Source organism: Lygodium microphyllum, chromosome 13 (assembly GCF_053477565.2).
Source record: "Lygodium microphyllum isolate KBCC chromosome 13, Lygodium_microphyllum_v1.1.10, whole genome shotgun sequence".
NCBI classification, from domain to species: domain Eukaryota; kingdom Viridiplantae; phylum Streptophyta; class Polypodiopsida; order Schizaeales; family Lygodiaceae; genus Lygodium; species Lygodium microphyllum.
Genome location: NC_141147.1, coordinates 64065024 through 64091946, shown reverse-complemented (window position 1 = coordinate 64091946; position 26923 = coordinate 64065024). Strand labels below are relative to the sequence as shown.

Sequence of the window (26923 nt, the reverse complement as noted above, 5' to 3'; positions counted from 1 at the left end):
TTGATCAGATAGTACAGTGCAATCATCTTTTGAGCTTCAGCTCTGTTGTATCAACTTTTTTCACTTAGCACGATTCAGTGCTTCGTCATCATCTTCTTCTATGTCTTTGGAGGCTCTCTTCTCTCTTAGTGTTTTCCATACAGACTATGTTTCTCCCTGTAAACCCTATTGTCTCTCTAGTTTGCTTTCACAATAGTCATTTCTTGACATTGTATCATAACATACCTCATTTCTTGATATGGTTTAGAGCATACTTGTTTTCTTGACAAGATGCTGCCAAGATTTCCACACTTGACCCAAATGATTGCCTTTCTTTTTCCATAACATAAAGTGGAAGGGTTGCAGCAATTCCAAGAGAGACTTCTTGGTCTAGGGAAGCAAGGGTAGAAGATAAGAAACCATACTAATCATGATAGATTGTGCCACTTTGAGTCGCACATGAAGAGGAGTGTTAAGTTTTCCAATACATAACCTTGTTACGAATTTTGGAGGACATCCAATCAAGCAATGCTTGAGGAGGGACATCCACACCAATGGGATATCCTAAGTGCCACATAATATCTCCTTTAGAAACAACAGCTCCTTGCCAATCCAATTCTTGCAAATATGTCTCTCTACAAGAGAGCAATGTAGATTTGTGAGCATTAATATGAGGGCCTGAGCCCAAACCAAATAGGCTCCAAATAGATATTGCCTAACTTACATTAGTTCGGTCAACCTTAAGAAACATAAAGGAATCATTTGCCAAAGATTGACCCGAATGTTGAGAACCATTAGGAAGAGATAAACCCATAATGTGCCCATCATCAGCCAACCGATCTAGCAAAGGAAGCATGGGGTGAGTGACCAATGAAAATAGTAAAGGATTGAGAGGGTATCCTTGGCAAAGAGAACGAGATAAAGCAATGTCATCAGTGACTCCCTTGTTAAGTGCAACCTATGCCATTGCATTGTGGCTAATAGTGTCAATAAGAGAACTCATGTGGGGACCACAGCCCATGGTAGGCATCAATTGTCACATGAAAGACCGGCTAACATGATCAAAAGCCTTTTCAATATCTAACTAGATGATAATTACATGTTGGTTAGAGGCTTTGGCATAATCAATCCCCATTTGAACATTCAAAATATTATGTTTGATGTTCTGTCCCTTAATAAAACCATACTGATAGGGATGAATCTGTTAGCCTGCCTAGTTCATTGTATACCAGTTTGTCATCTCCTGGTTGTGAGCTCCTATCAAGGTTTGATGGAGACATTCCCTAGGGTTTTGTTGCCTATGCCAGTGTTTGTCTGAGCTGTCAATGCTAGTCGGCTGCCTCACACACCATGTCAGCGTTGGGACTGCATTTATTGCAGTCAGCCAGTTTTTGGCTTTTAGTGCTATTTATAGCATTGCTAGACAAGAGGCAGCTCATTCTGTCTTTCAGGTCTTCAGCACACTCTGTCTCCGGCATACTCCTCAGACTCTACTGCTGTCATCATCATTCACAGCCTAAATCTGGTGCCCAAACTGACGCTCTCTGCTGCAAGGAGCAACTGATCAGTCCATTCTGTTTTCTCCCTTCTGTATTCAGCATTCATTTCAGATTCAGTGCAGTGTATTTCTTCATCTTCTCTTCATGCAGTGTGTGTGTGTGTGTGTGTGTGTTCGCACATGGTATCATCGCCAAATGAGAGGACATGGAGTTTCTTAAAGCTGAGGCAACCTTTCCAGACTGTGATTGCTGCAGTATTTTGCTGAAAACGACATCCCCTCCTGGTGACAGTCTTCTCGGCAGTATTGTGCTGAAAATGCAGCATTCCTCATCAGGTGACAATCCCTCTCCATCAGGCTATAGGTTTTCATTAGTGTTTTGCTGAAAACACTGCAGCCTCTGATTAGATGATAGGACATTCCTTCCTGGTGGACCATCTATATGAATTCTGGCGATCTTATAGCTATCTTCCATTGGCATGGGGTAGTTAAAGGGAGTGACCCCAGAGCAAAAGCAAGCGCCATGGTGGAAGGAGAGAGAGAGAGAGAGAGAGAGAGAGAGAGAGAGAGGGGGAGATGTCAAAACTCCAATAGTGAATGTGGGATCGGCCTTCCCTTTATTCAAATGTCACCAAAAGAATAAAGGATGAAGTTAAAGTGATGAGCGCCCACCACCTACATTGTAGAGGTGCACGGGTATTGTCAGTGTAGTAATACACGAGTGGCTAAGCATAGGCGCCTTTATCCCAAACATGACTACGGTGAAAGTGTGAAAGAAGCTTGCATCTCTTTACCATCAAAAGGCGTTTGCTCCCCTGAGACGAGAGCCGAGAGAGCTTGGGAGGTATGGGCCGCTAGGTTCTCACTAGCAGGCATCCCCCTATAGGTGGCAGGTAGAGTGGGCGGTGCTCCTCTTGGGACCTTCTTCACCGTACAGGAGGGAGGGCGTCTAGCCCTTGACAGAGGGTAGTAGGATGAGGGGTTAGCTGTCCTCTCATGGAAGAGAATCGGGGTGATTGGCCTTCAAGGGAAGACATGGCGGTTGAACCCTTTTGTCTTCTGGCAGGAGCTCAGGGAGTGCCGCCTTTGGATTTGGGAGAACAGGCCGCTTGATGAGTTGGAGTGGGACCCGGGAGAGTGGCTATGGCCGGCCTCAGCGGTCGCCAAGAAGCCACCGAGGTTCCTAAAGTACATTGCCAGGATTGGCAAACACGTAGTGATGCAGGAGGATATGGATTGGACACTGTCACATAGCAAGCACTGGGCGGAGCACGGCATCACAAAGCCTTTTTTACGGACCTTCTGGCGCCGCCTATGGGATAGTTGGAGGCCAAGGAGGGTATCGTATTTCTTATGGTTGGTGGCACATGGAGACCTGGCGGTGGGAAGTTAGCTTGTCCACATGCAGAAGGAGGGAGGTTGTATGCGTTGGACACAGTAGCCTTTGGAAATACCAAAGCACTGCGTTTGGTCATGTGAGGTGGTGCAGCTTGTGTGGAGAGGTGCATGCCACATCCTTCGCCGTATAGCACCCAGCCTTGGATGTATCTCATGGGGAGCTTTCTGCTGGCAGGCAGTTAGCCAGGGCCGCCACCTTCTGTATGAGGCCGGGACGCAGGACATGATATTCATCATCCAGGCAGGGTCGCGTGGAGTGGTCGGTTTGGACACTTTACCCATACGCCAGGTACTAGAGCCCACAACAGACCACTCTGAGTTATGGGAGAGCATAGGGAGTCTTACTGGATGGCATATTTCAAAGGCACAGTGTCAGGGGGCTTTCGGCGGAGACTTTCAGCACAGGCAACCTTTGTAGAGCTTTGGACCTCCATCTTCCGCTCCCTCCGCGGCCATTGCGATCAGGTGCAGGGCGAGTCAAGGGCGAGTCGGGAGCTCCATTGTCATTTCATGCGTACGTGGGGCTGCGAAGACCTATTTTTCGTGATGCAAGCAAGCAGCCCCAGATGGCGATATACCCCCCTTCCATGGCTTCTTGCCCCTATCCCCCCTAGATCGCCTTGAGAGGCTTGTATACATGACGTATTTGTGACTTTGCATCAGCTCCAGCTAGTTTGTTGAGCATGAGTACTCCGTTGTAATCAGTTTTTTTGAGTAATATAATCAGCCACATTTTATTTGCAAAAAAAAAATCAAAAGACGTTTGGCCACAGGATCTCCTTGGTGAAGAAGCTTCGGATGGTCAATGTTGATGACTCTCTTTCTATGAAAGATAGCATCAACAAACTCGAGGATATGTGGGAGGAGCTTGCGCCCCTCCAGAAGATGATATCTTGAGAGAATATGGCCATGATTCTACTAACTCAGTTGCGATCTCCTAGGTATGATGTCTTTTACACCCACCTTTTGACATGGAGGACTCGAGATAAGCTTCTTTAGAAGGATCTTTCATGGCTCGTCTTGGAGCATGATGAGTGTCTCAAAGAGGTGGGACTAGTGGATCTGGCTCCACAAAGGCCTTTACAGCTAGTTCGGGAGAAATGAATATAGAAGAAGGAGAAGCCTAAGGCTCAACCATAGGAGAAGAAGGATGGGAAGAATAAAAGCCCAAGTGCTGACACAATGGGAAGGGCACTCATCTTGAGCAGAAGTGCTGGTAGAAGTACCCCCATTTCAAACCCAAGGAGGGGTCCGAGGATTTGAAGGCCACACATGCTACCACCGAGTCCATCTTCGTACACCACCGAGTCCTAAGGAGAAGCCTTGCCTCATGGTTAGTGGGGCATCTTTCCACATGACTTACCGCTAGCATTGGCTTTGGGACATGCAATCTAGAGGGGGATCCATTACCATTGGTGACAATTCTTCCATCCCACTGCGTGGAGTGAGTACCATTGGCCTGCTGCTCGATTAGCATAGTTCTTCGGTCAAAGTCCTTTATGTATTAGATTTGGGTTTCAACCTCTTGTTTATTTACAGTCTTGCATAGCTAGGTATCAGAGTCATCTTTACGTAGGATGCAATCATAGTGGAAGATGCATCTTCAGGAGCTTCTCTCTCAACAAGTACACAAGAGGATGGACTTTACACACTCACAGCCCTTGCTACATGGGATTTCCATGAGCTTGGAGAGCTTGGACTGCTTTGGTATGCTCATTGTGGGCATGTGAACCCTAATTCTATTTGGCAGGCTTCTCAAAAGAAAATGGTGGAGGGGTTTTGAAATTTCCCTTCCATTCACACTCTTTGCCCTAGCTGCTTGAAGGGCAGGCAGCATAGGCAGCCTAGGTTGCTACTTGGAGGGCTTCTACATCACTTGAATTTGTACATAGACCTTTGCGAATGTATGGGGACGGTTTGTCTTGGGAAGGCCAAGTACCTCATGCTGATTGTTGACTTTAGTCGTTATGTATGGCCCTATTTCTTAGAGTGCAAGAGCAAGGCCACCATGCTCGCGGTGTTCGAGCAAACCATGGTGGAAAGTCTTGCTCCAACTTGTTTTTCGAGTTTTGTAAGGACCACATTATTGGGCTTGACTATTTTTATCTGAACATACCATTAGAAAATGGTGTGGTGGAGCGTGCCGATTAGACCATGCTTAAAATGGCCCAATCGATGTGGGAGCACAAGAGTCTTCCCCATTCCTTACGGGTTGAGGCAATGGCTACTGTAGTACATATCCGCAACATGTCACCTACTTCCACATTGCAAGATATGTCTCCCTCCCAGGCTTTCTTCGGAAAGAAGCCTCCAGTTTTCCACTTTTGCATCTTTGGGTGTGAGGCATATGTCCATGTGGACAAGAAGAAAAGAGGAAGCAAACTCGACCCCAAGTCAAAGAAGCTTATCTTTGTTGGTCATAGTATCACCACAAAGCGCTATTGGCTATACAATCCAAAGACTCGAAAGATCTAGGTGATCAAGGATGTGACCTTTGATGAGGCTATGGTGTCTAAAGATCTGATTGATGGTTCTTCTGTTACAAGTGGTTCTTTGTCATCAATTGATATCTCCCTTTCTCTACCCCAAATCCACCCCTCCCCTTCCTTCTAGGTTACCTCTTGGCACCCCTTTTTCATATGCAACTCCTTCCCTTTCTCCTTCCCCTTTTCCCCTTCCACTCTTGACGGTTCCTTCATCTACAACTCCGTCAGTGATTATTCCTACTTCCTAATCTCGTCAAGTTTCCTCTAGGGAAATTGAGCTGTCAAATGGGGAGCCTTCTTGATCCCGTTGAGGAGAATCTATCTTCCCTTAGTGAGGGAGAGTCTCTTCCATAGACAAGTGCTTTACAGATACTAGAGGCCTCTCGATCTCCTTTGCAGCAAGGTGAGCCTATCACCATTCTTTAGTGGTATCAAAGGCTCATGTAGGATTTAGGGATCACGTAGTTCCCTAAGCCACCTCTTGGACCACACAAATTAACTAGGCTATAGGCCTAGCAAATAGTTTGGTCTACATCAACTATGGCCTCATGTCATAGATTGTTCAGGACCATGAGCCTATTACAGTTGATGAGGCTCTTGCACAGGATGTTTAATGCAGTGCTATGCAAACTGAGCTTAATTCTACCAAGCGGAACCAGACTTGGGAGTTGATTCCTTGTCTGAAGAAGCAGAAGGTAATTTGTGTGAAGTGGGTCTATAACACCATATATCTTGCAAATGGGACCTTGGACAAGCATGAGGCATAGCTTGTTGTCAAGGGATTCTCTCAATGGGCAGGTTTGGATTACTTTGAGACTTTTGCACCATTAGCTCAAATGTCTACTATTCGAGCTATCTTGGCTTTAGCCGCTCTTCACCATTGGCCACTTTATCAGATGGGCGTAAAGTCCGCATTTTTGAATGGTGTCTTGGAGGAGGAGATTTATGTCTCACAACCTCTTAGTTTTCTAATGCAGGGGAAGGAGACCATGTTTACAGGTTGTGGAAGACCCTCTATGGCCTAAAGCAAGCTCTTAGGGCTTGCCATCAATAGATTGATAATTTCTTCTTGGATAGTGGCAGTGTCTTCCATTGATTAGATCATGACCCTAACCTTTATTACAAGGTTGAGGAGGACAAGTGTGTCTTAGACATCTTGTAGACTTGCATGTTAATGGCCTCATTGTCATAGGGAGTGAGACACAGGAGATTGATTGCACTCGTGAGATATTGCAATAGGAGTTTGACATGACAAATCTTGGGACTCTATACTTCTTCCTTGGTTTGGAGATTTATGAGATGACACAGGGCATCTTCATTTTCTAGCAGAGGTATACTTACGAGTTACTTTTGGAGTTTGGTATGGCTGCATATCGGCCTGTTTCTTGCCCCGTGAACCCAAAGTTCAAGCTCGTGGCAACATGCAATCCCCTTAAAGATGCTGCCTATTACAAGTGTCTTCTTGGCTCACCGATCTGGCTCATACACACTAGGCTATATATTTCTCTTGTGGCGGCTTTGTCGTCTTCTTTCATGAAGATTCCTAGTGAGGCTCACTAGAGAGCCGCTTTTGTGTGCTCTACACTATCTATAGGGGACACGATCCTATGGGATTATGTATGGAGATGGGGCCACTCTTTCTAGATGGAGTGACTCATGGGGTAGGTGATGTGGATTAGAGATGGTCCACTACAAGTTATACCTTCTCCCTTGGATTAGGAGCTATTCCTTGGAGCAGTAAGAAGTAGCCTACTATGGCAATGGGATGTGGAGGGGGGTGGGTGTGGGAACTCAGGCGAGGCAGTCTGTGGCGCGGGTGGTGGATGTGGGGGGCTGCAGTCTTGTCGAGGGGGGGGGACTGTGGAGTGCTTTGCCGAGGGGGCTTGGCTCGCCCACCTGCTCCCTGTGTCGCTCCCCCTTGCCGTCTCCCTCTCTGTCGTCTCTGCACTCGTGTGAAGCCATCCGCATCCACTTGTGGGCCTGTCGGCGGAGCCACCCTAGCACTAAAGCGCGTGCACTCTGTTGCCTAATGCCCAAAGTCATGGCAATGCAAGCACTGCCTTGGCTGCCCAGTCACAATGACGTGCTGCCTAAAGGAGTGTCTGCTTGCCTCAATCTCTAGGAACTGTGGGATATTCTTAACCTCTTTCACTGCCATCCGTATCTTTCAAACTCCTGCAGCTGTCACTGCGTCTGCGAAAGATGTAGGAAGGACCGTGCCAAAGAGCCATCCAAATTCTTCCAACTAGCAATACTCTATCGCCAGGCCGGGAAAGAGAAGGGTGACCGGGTGCCGAAGAAACCTGTTGTGGAGTGCAAATGCCTCCATAGTGAAGCCACTGTACCAAGGGACTATGTATATGACCCCCTTCGTGGACGCGTAGGGTGAGATGGCAAGTAACTCACAAGCTGAGCTGAACTATGAAGATCCCTTGGCCCATTAGAATCACCTCCACAATCTGCACTATGCCGATGTGCAGCATGGAGTGAAGCTAGTCCCGAAGCTGGGCCCTGGTTGGGGAATGTCCTACTACCTGACCATAAATCGTTGTTTCCTTTAGCTCCAGCTCTTTAGCTCGGACAGCTAAGAGCTGCTCCTCAAAGAGGATGACATGCAAGGTGTTTGAGTGGGGGATACTCGCTAGCACTGGTGTTTGACCAGAGGTTTCCATTGTGTGTCCCTTTTGAAAAGCTACTAGTCACGTTGCGGTGTTGCTTGAGGGGGAAAGTTGTTGCGGATGGAGGAAGCAACTGGGGGGGGGGGGGGGGGGGGGGGGGGGGGGGGGGGGGGGGGAGCGGCGAATCAGCATGGGGGGCGAGCAAACAAGCTGGCGCAATCAGTCAAGGGGGTGGGTGTTAACAATTGGGGCGGGGGGCTTTTGTTGTGCTAGTGTCAATTTCTTTGCAATGGCTCCTTTAAGACAGATGCACGTTATTTTGAGGATACTTTCAAAGGGATAGACAATGCTATGTATATTGAGACACACCGATGTGTAAAGACAGCCATCTACTTGATGTATATGGATATAGATGGGAAAGTACATATCACCCTTAGCCTAGAAGGCCTGAAGAGATGAGGGGATCATGAGGTGTGGAAATCCTATTCAGAGAAGAGTTGTGAGATATAGTCCAAGTGGTACATAGAGATGTAGAGGCAAGATACGTGTGGATCAGGTTACATACAAATAGAACTCAAGACATATACATTGCCTTATGCTACTTTCCCCTTGCATACTCTTAAGTTTGGTCCTAAAGAGGCATCCGTGTGCATACACCACTATATGAGGACAAAATGAGATTTATGAGCATCAGGGATGTTTTACCAGCAAGAGACTTAAATGCATGCACAGGAAACAACCAATTTTCTTTCTTTGATACTAGCAATGAGATGTTCAAAATATTGCACTAGATGACGTGGGATTAGTCAAATCAGCCCAAGATAGAGAGAGAACAGAATATGGAACACACCTACTAGCATTGGGAAGTGCATATGGTTTGGCCATCCTTAATAGGCTGCCATAGTGGCCACGAACTAATGGTTTCACATGTCGGAATAACAAGAAAGGGTCAAGCACAGTGGATTACTTGATTGGATCACCCAACTTGCTACCTAACATAAAGAGCTTTGAAATCTCAGACAGACCAATTGGATAAGTAGCAGACCATGCTATTCTAGCTTTCACGATGCAATATGGGCATATACATGAGGCACAAACACACATAACAAAATTACCACGCTATGATTTTATGGAAGCGACCTCACACATATACAACCCTATTGTGCGAGATGCATTGAGGGAACTAGACACACAGGTCTAGGGTTGTTGGGTATGAAAGTTATGATATGGTAGGGTACGATAAAATACGGTACTAATTGGTACCTTAATATTTTATAAGGTACGGCACGCTATTAGTACGAAATGAAAAATTGCCTTGGTTATTTTGGACTACAGATGATAGAGTACATGTTTAGAGCTAAAATAGCAATGTCACTTAATAAGATGAATACACAAGGGTAACAAGGCAAACACATACAAAAAAGCAAAGTGGAGGGTGGATGGACAGAGAGGCTCTTCATTCTTTTGTGTGTGTGTGTGTATGTGTGTGTGTGTGAGAGAGAGAGAGAGAGGAGAGAGAGAGAGAGATGGTGACTCTGCTCGTGATGGGACGTTTCCTACTGCCACGATCTTCCCTGCACCTCCGGCTCGTCGAGGGCAGCGCCTTGACCCAGGTTCGAACGTGCACACAGCGAGAGAGAGAGAGAGAGAGAGAGAGAGAGAGAGAGAGAGCGCGATAGGGACAGAACATCGTGGACACGCGCCGCCGCCTGAACCTTTCCTGACGCGTCTGGCCCTGCCGCTGTTGGGGTCACGAACCCTTGCCTGGGCCTGTGCCACGGGGCCCGCTGACTGTCGCGCGCCCTTCACTGGCTCGGCGTCCGTTCTTGCTGTCGCCCCTTGTCGCCTACCCTGCTGCCCATCCCTCCTGTGTCCGTCCCTATTGTCGTCCCTTGTCGCCTGCCCTGCTGCCCGTCCCTCCTATCAACTGGACGTGCGCCTGTTACGTCGCCCTGGTCCTTCCCTCCTGCGTGACCGCTGTGCTTCGGCCCCACACAATTTCCCGCCATGATTCGACCCCTTTTTAACACCAAGAGGAAGTGGCCCGTCATACCCAGGTTGCCACACGGCGACCGCGATAGCGTGAGCCAGTAAGGGAACGCGGCCTTCTCTGCCTATGGAGGTGCCCTCTCTGCGCAGTGGCCGTCTGTTCCTGTGCGCGCACCTCCTAAGCCCCTTCGTCAGTTCAGTGTAGGGTCCGTTTCGCCTAAGAGAGAGAGAGAGAGAGGCCTGCGTGTTTCTACCCCTCGTGAGCTCTTCACTCGGCCTCTGACCGGCATACGTAGTGATACAATATGGCTGGTTTGGAACTGGCTTTTATAGACCAAACGGTGGCAGCTCTTGGTCCGGACTCTGATACCAAGGAACCAAAGGATATGGTTCCGTGCACAGAGGAGATGCCCCCTGCTCCTGACTTCCAGCCTGCGGGCAAATGCACTAAGCATACGTCGGAAGAGGCAATGGATCATTAGGATCGTTCCTATGCTCAGGTTGCTTCTGATTCTGTGGACTCTCAGGAGGTTGACCAGGAGCATTTGCTGGAGTTTGCCAACACCTTGCTTGGCGATTATGTTCAACATAATCAGGAAGTCTTTTCTGACGCTGCAACGGAAAATGTTCTGGAAGCCACTGTGGACCCGAAAAATGTCTTGCGCTCCTTTTCAGTGTTTTATGAACGTGTTGTGATACTCTTCTTCACTGGCAGGATCCCACTGCTTTCCCGTATTCGCCAGTGGCAGCACAGTCTGCTACAAGGGGAATGTGTTGAAGAGGTTTTTGTTGGACCCCGGGGTTTCTTTGAGGTGCTGTTGAAATCTGAGACGCACCGTGTTGCTCTCCTGTCTAAACTGCCATTGTTCTTTGATCGCCGTTTGGTCCATGTTGTGCCATGGCGCCCAATGGTAGATTTTCAGCGCCTGTTGCAACGTGAATGCCCTGTGTGGGTTGAAGTGGAAAACTGTCAGGCTGTCTACTGGCTACTGTTAAAGGACGCCATGGCCGTTGTGGGCACTGTTCTGGTTCCCCCAAGCCTAAGGGTCATGAATCATAACCGCTTGTGCATGTTATGGGACATTGCTAGGAAAAGGCCTGCTTGGTTACGTATAAATTGCTCTGGCATACATCCGTTACATTTTCGTTTGAAATGGGGCAACTTTGCGGGAAATTGCTTTTCGTGTGGCAAATTGGGGCATTTTATGGTTGAATGCCCAGAGAAGCAACACACTTCAGATGTTGAGCATGTTGCGATGCCCATGGAAGATATGGTGTGTGATGCTTCGTCGCAGGATTCCACCCAGCCACCTAAAGTTCTGGATAAAGATAAACAATAAGTTTCGGGTTTGGATTCCCGTGGTAATGACTGGGTAGATGTATGCGCAAAAAAAGGCAACAGGCTTGTTGCTGGCATGGTGGATACTGTGCCTACTACCTCACCAAATTCCATGCGTACTTATATACGCAGGAAAGAAATGTTGTCTTGAGAGCACTCTGCTCCTGCTATGGTTTCCTCTGCTCCCTGTCAACAGCCCACTAGGAGAGTGTATTCGGATGGTCCAAAGGGTCCACCTACTAAGCTGGCTTTTCATACTAGAGGTAACGTCATTACCCCATGGGATCGTCGTTATCCCCGTTCCATCCCCAAGACAGTGGATATGCCGTCTACCTCCAAATCTGGTCGTCAGAACTCTTTTGCTGTGCTAGCTGATTTTTTGAATGAGGGAGTCCTGGACATTCTTGCAGACAAGGTCAAATCGAGGCAAGTTGTGCCTCGTACCTGATTTTCTTTTGAATACACATGAAGATAGCCACATGGAATGTGCGAGGAATTTGTTCTTGCCACAAGCAACATGCCATGTGGACTGTATCGCATGAGAATCAGTGGGATGTCTTGTGTATTGTTGAACACAAGAGTCACGGTGAAGCAGGAAAAGTTGTGGATTACCATGGCTTTCGTTTGTTCTATGCAGGGACACATACCAGGCAGTATTCTGGTGTGCTCATGATTGTACATGAAAAATATCAGCCTGTTCTTATTAAGAATGATGTACATGGCCGCTTTGTGGTGATTGAAGTTTTATTCGAAGGAGAGATCTTATGGTTACTTGGCCTTTATGCTCCGAATGATCCTTTATCTCATCAGGAGCTTTGGCATACTTTGCAGACTTCCTTGTCACTTGGCAGACGGGGTTTTTTGATGGGGGATTTTAATATGTGTGTTGATTCTTCACAGTCCACATCAGAGCATTCGGTAATGGATGCGCCGGAAAGTCGTATGTGGCATGAGTTGGCTCTTGCCGTTCTTAAGCAAGATCTCTGGTCTTGGCTGCACCCTCCTTCTAGCGGGTATACTTTCCACTCTGCCCAATATGCAACAACATGGTCGCGGTTAAACCGCATATACATCATGCAGAATGATGATTTCTTTCCTGAGATGCTCGAAATGAAAGTGTTGCAGCAATATGCCTTGTCGGACCATTTCCCTCTACAGCTTGAGCTGCTTGCACAACCCATTGTACCTTTCAAGCAATATCTGGATAGACTCCCTTTGCGTTTCAACTCGTCTTATTTGAAGCATGCAATCTTTCAGGGCTATATGCAGCAATTGATTGATCGATTCTTATTGGACGTCTCATCTCAGGGCACTGCTTCGTTTGAACGATTGCTCTCTAATGTGCAGCGGGTTGCTCGATAGTATGGGATCCATCATGCCTCTCTTTGTCGGCGGTGTCAACAAGCAACGAAGGACCTACTGGCTTTGGTTCGTTCTTTGCTGGTGGACACTCCAGATGATGTATTTCTAATGTCACTGGCAATGCGTGTAGCTGATCTTCTTAAAGAGTTTTAATTGAAATCTTATCAGCATGTCAAATTGCAACATCTGATGGAGACTTTGCAAGATAGTGCTTGTCAGACTCATAAGTTCTTTCGAGCTCTCCATGCCTCTCCTGCTCGAGAGAATATGACAAGACTTCAGGATGCAAAAGGTCAAATGGTCCTTGATCCGCAGTCTATTGTGAACATGTGTAGGAATTATTTCCTCGACCTTCTTGGTTCCACTTCTCCACCATCAAGCCAAATTACTCATACTCGTTCAATTTTTTATGATCTGGTCCACAATCAAGTTCCGCAGGACATGCATGCTACTTTGGAGGCAGATATTTGTGAGGCGGAGGTTATGGATGTTCTGTTACACTTGCCCAAGGATAAAAGTCCTGGCTGGGATGGTCTCACCAATGAGAGTTCTTTGAGATTTTTGCCACCCAACACGCGAAACCATTGACGGCTTTGTTTCAGCAGTTGTGGGAAACAGGGATCATGCCTTCATCATGGAAAGAAGGTCTTATTAAACTGCTTCCAAAAGTCCCTTCGCTGTCTATGTTGCAACATTGGCGCCCAATTTCTTTGATGGGTTCTATGTATAAAATCTTTTCCAAAGTAATGGCAAATCGGCTCGATAAGCATCTTCCTGCCATTGTGCATCCTCTCCAATATGGTTTCATTAAGGCCGAAACATTCTGCACAATGTTTTAAATGCGTAACTAGCGATTGATTATGCAAGGCATTCTAATCAGGAGGTTGTACTGGTTCAATTGGACCTGGAAAAGGCTTTTGATTACCTCAACTGGTCTTTTATTGCAGAACTTATGTCTACTATGGGCTTTGGTGCTCGGATGTCTCGTTTGATCTACACTATCAGTGCTGCAGCGTCTTCGCGAGTTATACTAAATGGAGGCGTTACCAAGCCATTTGTCCTTGCCCGCCGCTCTGTCAGACAGGGATGCCCTTTGGGTCCTCTCTTCTTTGCCCTTGCGACTCATCCAGTTCTTTCGATGTTATCTCACATGGCAGCTTCGACTCAGTTGGTTGGATTGTCGCTTCCCTCTAGACAGCACTTCATTAGTCAATCCTTGGCTGATGACAGCTTTATGATTCTGCATGCGGACAAGGATAACCTTCGCAAAGCATTAGATGTCTGGGCTCTCTTTGGTTAGGCTTCCGGTCTTTGCATCAACGCTTTGAAATCAGCCATTCTGAGCTGCATGGAGTCGGATTTGTAGTCATTGGACTGGCAGGGAAGGGTTGTTCCCCGTGGCTCCATTGTCAAGCATCTTGGGTACCCTTTGGGTGTTGATGTTCCCCCAAAGCAGCTACTACAGTGGATTTCACAGAAACTGGCGGCTAAGTTTATGTATTGGAAGTCTCAGGCATGGCCCTCCCATGTTCGCCTCAAAGTAACCCAGTCAATTATGCTGCCAATGCTCACATATTTCTTGCCATTGCTGCCTTGGACTGCAACTACACTGCATACTCTTACTCAGTCTATTCGTTTCATGTTATGGAAGAAAGATTCCTTGCATGCATGCATTTCTTGGATTTCTTGGTCGCATGCGTGCACCCCCAAACGCATGGGTGGAGGGGCTATTTTAGATGCTGAAACTCATATACTGGCACTCCGCTGGTCTCTTTTTCGCGCCATGTGCTCGAATCATCATCCATGGGTTGTTACAGCCTGTTATTTGCTTGAGGATCACCCGCCTTCTGCATGGTAATACCCAAATTTGGGGTTCTTGGTGGCATGTTCGTAATGCCGATTCGTGATTCTCCAGTTCTTCTTCACCTTTGCTTGCCCATTTGGTATGTTCCTGGAGACTGGTCCTCCGGAAGGCTCAATGGCATCCAACGGAGGATCGCTTAGCTACTAATTCTTTCCAATTGGAATTGTTGGCAATCTCGCGGTTACTTTCGTGGAAAGGTAAACATGAGCTTCAACCAAAAATTTAACCGCATGGCACGTTTGGGTTTAACTTCAGTCGCGGATGCTACCCTTGCAAGTCGCAATGTGTTGATATCGTTTCGTACAGCCAGGAGGCTTTTCAGGATCCCTCGTGGATATAGGCATTTATGGGAACAGCTTTTGATGGTGCTCCAGAGCAGACAACCCTTTCCTGCCCTTGCTTCAGCTCGTCCTTGGCAGGACTGGGACTTTGCAGGCCGGCTGAATTTGGAAAAGGCTTTAGCTAACCAGGTGTATCATCTTCTGATTAAAGATCATCAATGGCTGGTTACTAAAGCTAATACTCTATGGGGATTGCATAAATCCCGGTCATGGTGGAGGGTAACTATGATGGAGGGCTGGTTGAACAAGACACCCTTCAAATATAAGGTCTTTCTTTGGAGGGTGATCATTGGTGGTCTTCCGCTTGCTTCAGCTCTTTCCAAGCGTCGAATCTCCGACGGCAACTGTTTCTTTTGCACCACCAGTGTGAAATCTGCCCGTCATCGTTTTATTTCTTGCCCCCTCGCTAAGAAAATCTGGTCATTCTTGTCAGCCGTTTGGCGAGCGGTGGTTGGTTTCTCACTACGCCCATTTGATTGGGTTTTTGTGCGGCCCAAATATCCCACACCGACATAGCCACATATGAAGATCTTGTTTCACTTTCTTCGATATTGGGGCTGTTGGCACAACTGGACCATTCGGAATGCTTTTCTTTTTGATTCCGGCTATAATGTTCAGCGGCATATTGCTAGGCTTAAAGGTCTCTTGTATTGGCAGATAGATCTTCTCCGGCACTCTGATATGCTCTCTCGGGAGGACTTACGTCCCTGGCATATGGCAATTTCCTCTGTATCTTTGCCATGTCTGTAACCCTTTGGTCGTGTGGTTCTTGTAGAGAGTCAATGTGTACACACGATGGGGTAGAGCCATCGTGTATCTTGTAGTCATGTAAACTTATACCTTTTTCGTAATTAATACAATTACCTTTTACGAGAGAGAGAGAGAGAGAGAGAGAGAGAGAGAGAGAGAGAGAGAGATTCAATGTTGACCTGATGGTCTGATGTAAATATTTATCACTTAATTCAATTATCTTCACAAAAGAGAGAGAGAGAGAGAGAGAAAGAGAGCATTGGCATGGGTCGTTATAGCCCGTTTTTTTCTTGAGGATCACGGGCTTCTGCATGGTAATACTCAAATTCGGAGTTCTTGGTGGCATGTTCTTAATGCCGATTCACGGTTCTCCAGTTCTTCTTCATCTCTGCTTGCCCATTTGGTGTGTTCCTGGAGACTGGTCCTCTGGAAGGCTCAGTGGCATCCAACGGAGGATCGCTTAGCTACTAATTCTTTTCAATTGGAATTGTTGGCAGTCTCGCGGTTAATTTCGCGGGAAGGTAAACATGAGCTTCGACCAAAATTCAACTTCATGGCACGTTTGGGCTTAACTTCGGTAGCGGATGCCACCCTTGCCAGTTGCAATGTGTTGATATTGTTTCATACAGCTAGGAGGCTTTTCAAGATCCCTCGTGGATACAAGTATTTATGGGAACAACTTTTGATGGTGCTCCAGAGCAGATAGCCCTTTTCTGCCCTTGCTACGGATCGTCCTTGGCAGGACTGGGACTTTGTAGGCCGGCTGAATTTAGAAAAGGCTTCAGCTAACCAGGTGTATCATCTTCTGATTAAAGATCATCAATGGCTGGTTACTAAAGCTAATACTCTATGGGGATTGCATAAATTCCGGTCATGGTGGAGGGTAACTATGATGGAGGGCTGGTTGAACAAGACACCCTTCAAATATAAGGTCTTTCTTTGGAGGGTGATGATTGGTGGTCTTTTGCTTGCTTTAGGTCTTTCCAAGCGTCGAATCTCCAACAGCAATTGTTTCTTTTGCACCACCACTGTGGAATCCGCCCGTCATCGTTTTATTTCTTGCCCGCTCGCTCAGAAAATCTGGTCATTCCTGTCAGCCATTTGGCGAGCGGTGGTTGGTCTCTCGCTACGCCCGTTTGATTGGTTTTTTGCACCGCCCAAATATCCCGCACCGACACAGCCACATATGAAGATCCTGTTTCACTTTCTTCGATATTGGGGCTGTTGGCATAACTGGACCATTCGGAATGATTTTCTTTTTGATTCCGCCTATAATGTTCAGCAGCATATTGCTCGGCTTAAAGGTCTCTTGTATTGGCAGATAGATCTTCTCCGGCACTCTGACATGCTCCCTCGGGAGGACTTACGTCCCTAGCATATGGCGATTTCCTCTGTGTCTTTGCCATGACTTTGTAACTCTTTGGTTGTCTGGTTCTTGTAGAGAGTCAATGTGTACACACGATGGGGTAGAGCCATCGTGTATCTTGTAATCATGCAAACTGCATATGTACACACAAGTATGCTGGGACACTCTTCAATTGATTGGTACGCAAAAAGAAGTGGGAATATCCGAGTAGACTAGAAACAGGAATGTATTCCATGTTCTTGGGACAGGACAGCAAGAGAGCATGGAGAAGGATGTATGAGAGCCAATCACCTATAGAAATTACTAGACCAGATGATTGGCATAAATATGCTTGCACACCTTATGATGTTCGTGGCCAAGAGCTTATGCCACTCCCCTCAATCCCAAGACCAGCAAATTGCAGATTTTTCACAGAAAAAATAGTGAGAAATGCCATATGAAAACTGAAAAATGGGAAAGCTCAAGAACATGATGGTTTAGTGGCAAAACACTTGACATCTGCCTGTGATATCTTGGCACTAGTGCTAGCTCTCATCTTTAATAGGACAGTTTGTGAGGAAACTTCAACTAGTTGGTTAGACCATACTATTGTGCCGCTCTTTAAAAGTGGAGACCCGGCGCTACTTAGTAACTATCGAACTTTCATGATTGGACACATGTTGGCCAAAATATATGGCTCTATTGTGGAACAAGCATTGAGTGAATGGGCCAAGATGCATGGCATTATTGTGGGAAAGCAGGACATATTAAGCCGCAGTGCCATAAAATGCGCGATGATAAGCGCAAGGAAAAGGGAAAATAAAAAGTGCAGGACAAGTCTTTGAGCGCAGCATTGTACCTACAAAGTCCAGTGTGAAGATAGAAGAGGTTAATGTCATGCAGGCCATTGATTCAGATGATGATTACATACTTGCAGCTTCTTCATGCGATGCCTTACAGACTTCTGAGATACATTCTATGTATGCACAGTGATAGCTCTTGGCCACACCCTCTTTGATGATAAAAGACACTATCTCCACCTGCATTCTTGCTATTGCTAGATGCATTCAAACCCAACTTTATTTCTTATGTGAGTAGCCAGGCAATCAATTCTTCAAAGTCTGACATAGAGCCTCCTCTAATTGAAATAGAGGTATCCAAAGATTTATATGATGGGCCAAGTCCATTAAGAGTGACTGAAACCAAGTCATCATTATCCACTAGTGCATCTATAGATACAAGATCTTTTGCAACCTGTTTGATTTTTGTAACAAAGTCTCTGATAGTGCGGTTTCCTCTCCATGCTCTATGCAATCTTTGCTTAAGTTGTATCTTCATTGCCTCCCTACATGTCCCATGCATTTTCTCAATGATCTCCCATGACTCTTTACAAGTATTTTCCTTCTTGATGAGAGGAATCAAAGTCTCTGATATCCATATAGAGATCCAATGCAAAACCTTCCTGTTCTTTCCAGTCCAATCCTTGTATGCCTTCTTTTCCTCTTCTATGGGCTCCTTAAGAAGCTCTGGACATGCATCATCACCTGTAATGAGGTCCCAAAGACCTCTCCGCATAGAAAATTATCCATCTTGCATGACCCACACTATAGTTGTCCTTGGTCAAAAGGTTAGGCTGGCTTTAGGAGGAGATATACAACTCTAGATCATATCTTGACCTTGAGGGATCATCGAAGAAGGCAAGGCATTCAAGAAAAAGATCCGTTGGTGTTTTGTGGACTTTTGCAAGGCCTTTGACACAGTGCCACATGCTAGACTCATGAGTAGAATGCAAGACATTGATGTGTCCATAGAGATATAGCGGAGTATCTATGCCTTATATGAGACAGTGACAAGCAAACTATGGACACCTGAGGGCATCTCAGATACAATCAATAACACCATTGGGGTGAAACAAGGCTGCCCACTTTCACCGACACTATTTGGGCTGTACATGGATGAAACCTCAAAATATGTGGAGAGAACTGGTGGGGCCAGAGCCAATTGGAGTGTTGATACCATTAATGCTTTATGCAAACGACATTGTACTTATATCTGACCCACGTGATGGACTAAATAGACACTTGGATGCATTATTAGCTTTTTGCAAGGATAGAGACGTTAAGGTAAACCTTGGGAAAACTAAAATTATGGTATTTAACACTTCAGCTACTTGGGTGATGAGAGCAGAGCACGAGTTTACTTTTGATGGAGAGCCAGTGGAGGTGGTCAAGTAGTATGTTTAGTTGGGGGTCACATTGAAGGGACCACAGTTCTCTTGGAGAGAGACATCAAAGGCTCATTTGGCAAAAGCATATGCAGCCTTAGGTGCATTGGAGAGGTCATGTGCTCACATATAGTTTCATGAACCATGCACCAAACTATGGATTTTTGACACCTTGGCTACACCCACACTTCTATATAGGGTAGCTATTTGGGGTCCGAGTCTCTTCCACACAAGGAGACAGCCTTTGGAAGATCAGGATGGACCTGAGAAGAGTGGGAGCATATGGAAAGGTGACTAGTCATGATGATCTCATGTATGATATGAGCAAAGAGCTCAACCCCACATGAGATTATCAAAGCTGAGTTGGGAGCATCACCCATGATGGTGTAGGCCTTGGTCTAGGCAGTGAATTTCATATATAGACTATGGGAGCTCCCCCAAGATAGATACCCACGGCTAGCCCTAGCTTCTTGTAGACAGCTAGCAGCAGCAACTGGTGATAGACATTGTTGGTATGCTCAGATGAGTACATGGATGAGTGTACATGGGCTGCAAATTGATAGATTATCTCCCTTTGACCATAGCCTGGACTGCCCTACACTTGACCTATGTTGATTAGAGCTGAACCATGTGATTAGAGCAGAAATGCTGAGGTTGGATACGGAGAAGACCAAGATCCTACCCCCCTGCCCCCATGGCACAAGGATGGCACACTACTAGGCCCACTTTCTTTAGGTATCTAAGGATGGTTTCATCACCCAACCTAGTTACATGGATACACGGTTGCCTCATGGATTGCACACAGTAGTCAGATCCTCACCTCATCCCACCACCTGAGGATTGAGACAGGTGGATGGGAGGGCATACAGATAGAGGAACAAATTATGCCCACTATGCATTAGAGAGCGTGAGACAGAGTAACACTGCATCTGCTGATGCATGGTATATTATGATATATGAGGCAAATACCACTCTCTTTCGAGAGGGTTTTGGACCCTTGCAACAAATCATGCAATTTGAGGATCAAAAATGCTTGGGTTACAGAGGCGTAGAGCAGCTATTCTACGGAGTAGGAGGCCCCCATAACTCAGCTCACATAAACAAAGAGCGGTCATAGACTTTTTCACTGCTACACGACAAAGTATGGCACATACCACTACTACTACCACATAGCCCACATGAGTAGTCATCATTGGACCTCATCTTCTATAGGTGTCCCTTTGGATGTAGCAGTGGCACTCAGCCGGTCTAGGCGCCCACATGGCCTAGACATCCACATCATAGACAAATTAGAGCTATCATTGAGTGCCACAAAAGACATATGCCGAATCGCCTCAGCCAAGCAAAGATACATCTCCGTAGAGGACCAACATCTCATTGATGGAGAGTTTGCTTTTTCTACTTTACTTTTAGATCATCGACATGTTTCCTTTTTTTTTTTAAAGAGCACACCATTTCACTTTTCAGCCTTCTAGGTATGTTTTTCATATTTTCTCATTCTAGATGAGAAATACACCATCATTATATGTATTGCTTTGGTCTCATAGGCCACATTGGCCTTTTAGATACGATAATATACTCTTTCTTTCTTTCTTTCTAACTAAGCTTTACTAATGTAGAATCTTAAAATATCAAAGTCTTATTGCAAAGATGGTGCTTTTATGACATGACTTTTCTATTGAGTTTGTCAATGCATGCTGAGAAAATAGTGTGGCGTAATCTCCCTGTTTGTACTACAGCTATTCATGAAAGCAAAATATATGCAAAATCCAAACTCTAACCCTGTGCTTACAATCTAAATATGCTATTTCACTAGCATATTGATACTTTTGATGCCAATGCTCTTCATATCTTTTTGTTTCTTTGGAAATGAACAGGCATGAAGATATAATGTGTGATCTGTATTATATTGGGAAGAATCTCATATCTCAAGATATATCTGGTGGTCGAGAATCTGTACTGATTCCCTGCACAAATGATGTGGATTCCGAATCCGTGCCTGATTTAAAGTATATCACTGAGAGCAGGTTGGTAATGCTTACACTGTAGCGTTTGAACTGATGTTATTGTATCCTTAACAATTCCCATTTTCTGGAAGTTCTTATATACTTGTGCAGGTATCTTGGGAAAGCAAAACACCTTTTGGAGTCACTTATCTCTGATGGGGGAAAACTTGCAAGATGCTGTAAAGGTTGCAGTACTGTTGATATAGATGACCCATACGAAGATGTCTCGATACATGTGAATTTAGAGGACAGTCAATATAATGCTGACACACGTATTGATTGGCAAGGCCAACCTATGTTTGGTCGCCTCCCTTACGATATTTATTCACGTCTTCAGGTTGTTAATTGACAAAAAGTTGAAAACATTCTCAGTCTTTTCTTTGTGTTCTGTTTATGCTGGAACTGGTGTGACAATCTTTTATTAATAAGAATTATATGTCAATTACAGGTTGGGCCTGCAATAAATATTGTAATTGAATGCAACAGTCGCTGTCCCTGTGGTTGGAAATGCTACAATAGAGAACTTCAAAAAGGGCTTCAAATCCCCTTGGAGGTCTTCAAAAAACATGAATGTTGGAGTGTACGAACTATGCAACGAATTCCAAGGTACACTCCTTTGCTGAGTGTTTCTACATTACTTCAAACCAATTTAGGGAGGGCTAGGTGGGTGGGTCTGTGAGTGTATGTCTTTGTTTTTCTTAGGATATAGGAGAAATTAAGTTCTTGATGCCAAGTGTGTCAGCATTTGATGGCTGTAAATCAATATCATAATCTACATGGTGTTTAATGTGAGGTTCTCACACATGCAAGATACGGACTTTTTTGGTGAAAAAAGGTGTGGCTAAGTGTAATGTTCAGAAGAAAATCACAATGAAGTACAAATGCTCAACAATCTAGGTGGATCTGTCTATAAATCAAAACCCACTCCTATATACAAGCGTCTCAAGATAGACTGGGGAGGATGCGGGATAGAAGCCATGGTGGAGTATAGCACCATTGAGAGTGGCCATCCTGTAAGGTGAAGAACAGGCCATCTCCACACCAAGTGGAAAGAAACAGTTGCCAAAGCTCCCATCAGCATAGAGTCTCCCCACTCCAAGTGGCCTTGTAGTGAGTGGATGGTGGATGACCAGAGCTCTGCTAGGGTAGCATATACCAAGAGGCTTTCACCACTGAAAATCATCTGGCAGCTTGCCTTCCAGATATGCCACCTTTTGAGGCTTGGAGTGAGCTCCCATACTTGTGATCGTGATGCCATAGACTCCAATATGTGACCGCTTGGCAAAGCCTCCATGCCTACCACGACACATGAGCCAGCCGGAACGGTGAAGACTGTGTTTTGCACCTCTTCCTCATACACTTAGTGGCAACTCTGCCTGGCTCACTGCCATCAGAAGGTCCCTAATGAAATACACCCCAGGAGAGGCACTCCTTGACAAAGTAAATGGCAAGCACCTCTCTACACTAGCTACATTGCCTCACATGACCATAGGTTGGGCTTTGGAGTCTGCGGGTGTTGTAGATCCATCCTGTTGCATCATGGACAATCAACTGTCGATTGCTAAGCCCCCATTTGCCACAAGCCATAGGCAAGGTTGTCCACGTCCGACGGACGGGTCAACTCATCCGGCCCGTCCAGTCCCGTCCAGACCTGTCTGGTCCATTCCCCGCCTAGTCGCCTGATTGCGCCCTGTCCGACCTCGGACTCCCGACGATCGACCGTTATGTGGGCAGTGGGTCCCATACGCCTGGGCCTTGCGGCCAACAAACATGGTCACTTTTTTTACCATTTTCAGGCCCCATAACCCGTTTTTGTATTTTCTTTCTTACCTTTCTTTTCTTCTTTTCTTTCTTTTCTTTCTTGAATCTTCTCTATTCTTCTTTTCTCTCTCTATTCTTTTCTTTCTTTCTTATCTTTCTTTTCTTTCTCTCTATCTTTTCTTTCTCTCACAGAAAGACTCAAGAGAAAATATTAAAGTTTAAAGTTTTAAACTAACAAATTTAAAAACTCTCCTTCCCTCTCCCTCTCTCATGATTCAAATTTCATCCATCTCTCTCGCTCTCATACACACACAATGGATTATGGCACAATGCAACATCGTCTCCCATGGATGATGGGCCACCATTCAAATTTCAGAATTTGATCTTCTTCTTTTTTTTTCGTAAAAGGTAATTATATTAATTACGAAAAAAATACAAGGTTACTTGATTACAAGATACATGATGACAATCTAAGCCATCATGAGAAGAGGTTCTAAGTACTACAAGTTACAAGGTCAAGGCAACGGCGCGGAGGAAATTGCCATATGCCAGGGACGTAAGTCCTCCCTAGAGAGCAAATCAGAATGCTGGAGAAGATCTAGCTGCCAATACAAGAGGCCCTTAAGCCTCACAATATGTCGCTGAACATTACAGGCGGAGCCAAAAAGAAAAGCATTCCGAATGATCCAGTTATGCCAACAGCCCCAATATCGAAGAAAGTGATACATGAGCTTCATATGGGGCTGTGCCGGAGTGTGGTATTTGGGCTGCCCAAAAACCCAATCAAAGGGACGCAGGGGGAGACCAACCACTCCTTGCCAAACAGCCGATAAAAATAACCAGACTTTCTTAGCGATAGGGCAAGAAATAAATCGGTGGCGGGCGGATTCCACAGTTGTGGTGCAAAAGAAACAGTTTCCATTGGAGATTCGTCGCTTGGAAAGAGCTGAAGCAAGCGGAAGACCACCAATCATCACTCTCCAAAGAAAGACTTTATATTTGAAGGGTGTCTTGTTCAACCAGCCCTCCATCACAGTTGCCCTCCACCATGACCGGGATTTACGCTGTCCCCATAAAGCATTCGCTGTAGTAGTTAGCCATTGATGATCTTTAATCAGAAGATGGTACACTTGGTTAGCAGAAGCTGTGCTTAAATGGAGCCGGCCTTGTAGGTCCCAATCCTGCCAGGGATGATCCGAAGCAAGGGCAGGAAAGGGTTGTCTGCACTGGAGCTCCCTCAAAAGCTGTTCCCATAAAGGCCTATATCCACGAGGGATCCTGAAAAGCCTCCTAGCTGTATGAAATGATATAAGCACATTGCGACTGGCAAGGGTGGCATCCACAACTGAAGACAAGCCCAAACGTGCCATCCGGTTAAATTGGGGTCTAAGCTCATGTTTACCTTCCCATGAAAGTAAACGCGAGACTGCCAGCAATTCCAATTGAAAAGAGTTAGTAGCTAAGCGATCCTCCGCTGGATGCCACTGAGCCTTCTGGAGGACCACTTTCCAGAAACATACCAAATGAGTAAGCAGCGATGAAGACGAACTAGAGAACCGCGAATCAGCATTAAGAACATGCCACCAAGAACTCCGGATTTGGGTATTACCATGCAAAAGCCCATGGGCCTCAAGGAAATAACGGGCTATATCCACCCAGGGATGATGATCCGAGCACATGGCACGGAAAAGAGACCAACGGAGTGCCTGCATGTGAGTTTGGGCATCTAAAATAGCTCCGCCACCCATGCGTTTGGGGGTGCACGCATGTGACCAAGAGATCCAGGAAATACCTGTGTGCAATGAATCCTTCTTCCATAGCATGAAACGAATAGACTGAGTAAGAGCATTCAGAGTCGTAGCAGTCCAAGGCAACAATGGCAAGAAATATGTGAGCATTGGCAACATAATTGTCTGGGCTACTTTGAGGCGAACATGGAAGGGCCAGGCCTGAGACTTCCAATACATAAACTTGGCCACCATTTTCTGAGAAATCCACTGCAGAAGCTGCTTTGGGGGAACCTCAACACCCAAAGGGTACCCAAGATGCCTGACAATGGAGCCACGAGGAACAACCAGACCTTGCCAGTCTAGGGACTACAAATCCGACTCCATGCAGCTAAGAATGGCTGATTTGAGCGCATTGATACGAAGGCCGGACGCCTGACCAAAGAGACCCCAAACATCCAATGCTTTTCGAAGGTTGTCCTTGTCCGCACGCAAGATCATAAAGCTATCATCCGGCCAGGGATTGGCTAATGAAGTGCTGTCCTGTAGGAAGCGACAGTCCGGCCAACTGAGAAGAGGCTGCCATATGAGATAACATGGAAAGAACTGGATGTGTCGCAAGGGCAAAGAATAGAGGACTCAAAGGGCACCCCTGTCTGACAGAGCGGGCAAGGACAAATGGCTGAGTAACACCTCCGTTCAGCATGACTCTCGAAGACGCCGCAGTGCTAGTGGTGTAGATTAGACGAGACATCCGAGCACCAAAGCCCATAGCAGACATTAGTTCAGCAACAAAAGACCAGTCCAGATAGTCAAAAGCCTTTTCCAGGTCCAGTTGAATCAGTACTACCTCCTGATGAGAATGCTTTGCATAATCAATTGCCAGTTGAGCATTCAATACATTGTGCAGAATATTGCGGCCCTTAATGAAACCATACTGGAGAGGGCGCACAATGGCAAGGAGATGCTTATGGAGCCGATTCGCCATTACTTTGGAAAAGATTTTGTACATTGAACCCATCAAAGAAATTGGGCGCCACTGAGACAACTTAGATGGCGATGGAACTTTTGGAAGCAGCTTAATAAGTCCCCCTTTCCATGAGGAAGGCATGATCCCCGTTTCCCACACCTGCTGAAACAAAGCCTGCAATGGTTTCGCCAGTTGGGTAGCAAAAGCCTCAAAGAACTCATTAGTGAGACCATCCCAGCCCGGACTTTTATCCTTGGGCAAGTGTAACAAGACATCCATAACCTCGGCCTCACAAATATCTGACTCCATAGTAGCTTGCATGTCCTGCGGAAGCTGATTGCGGACCAGGTCATAAAAAACCGCACGGGCTTGAGTAATTTGGGGTGAAGGTGGAGTAGTAGAACCGAGAAGGTCACGGAAATAATTCCTGCACATATGCACAATAGTCTGCGGATCCAGGATAAGGTGGCCTTCTGCATCCTCGAGTCTGATCATATTCTCGCGAGCAGGAGAGGCGTGGAGAGCTCGAAAGAACTTATGGGTCTGACACGCACTATCTTGCAAAGTCTCCGTCAGATGTTGCAGTTTGGCCTGCTGATATGATCTCAACTGGAATTCCTTAATAAGATCCGCCACCCGCATGGCCAGTGCAAGCAGAAATGCATCATCCGGAGTGTCCACCAGCAGCGAACGGACCAAAGCCAGCAGGTTCTTGGCGGCCTGTCGACGCCGCCAACAAAGAGATGCATGATAGATCCCATACTGCCGAGCAACCCGCTGCACATTAGAGAGCAATCGTTCAAATGACGCAGGGCCCTAGGAGGAGAAGTCCAAGAGGAATCTGTCAATCAATTGCTGCATATAGCCCTGAAAGATGGCATGCTTCAAGTAAGACGAATTGAAACGCAAAGGGAGTTTCCCCAGAAATTGCTTGAAAGGTGCAATGGGTTGGGCAAGCAGCTCAAGCTGCAGAGGGAAATGGTCCGACAAGGCATATTGCTGCAATACTTTTATTTCGAGCATCTCGGGAAGAAAATCATCGTTCTGCATGATATATATACGGTCCAACCGCGACCATGTTGTTGCATACTGGGCAGAATGGAAAGTAAACCCTGTAGAAGACGGATGTAGCCAGGACCAGAGATCTTGCTTAAGAACAGCAAGAGCCAACTCATGCCACATACGACTTTCCGGCGCATCCATTACCGAATGCTCCGATGTGAACTGGGAAGAATCAACACACATATTGAAATCCCCCATGAAGAA

General features: G+C 46.1%; 1 protein-coding gene across 7 annotated transcripts in view; it reads left to right on the top strand.

Annotated features, from left to right (window-relative positions):
* The window catches only part of LOC148026705 (uncharacterized), a 224645-nt gene that overhangs the window by 174932 nt on the left and 22790 nt on the right, over positions 1–26923 (top strand). For all 7 annotated transcript variants that reach the window (XM_087691190.1, XM_087691187.1, XM_087691188.1 and 4 more), the window contains 3 exons: positions 21071–21220; positions 21311–21536; positions 21648–21805. In XM_087691190.1, coding sequence (XP_087547316.1) covers positions 21071–21220; positions 21311–21536; positions 21648–21805 — 534 coding nt within the window. The remainder of the gene's footprint in view (positions 1–21070; positions 21221–21310; positions 21537–21647; positions 21806–26923) is intronic.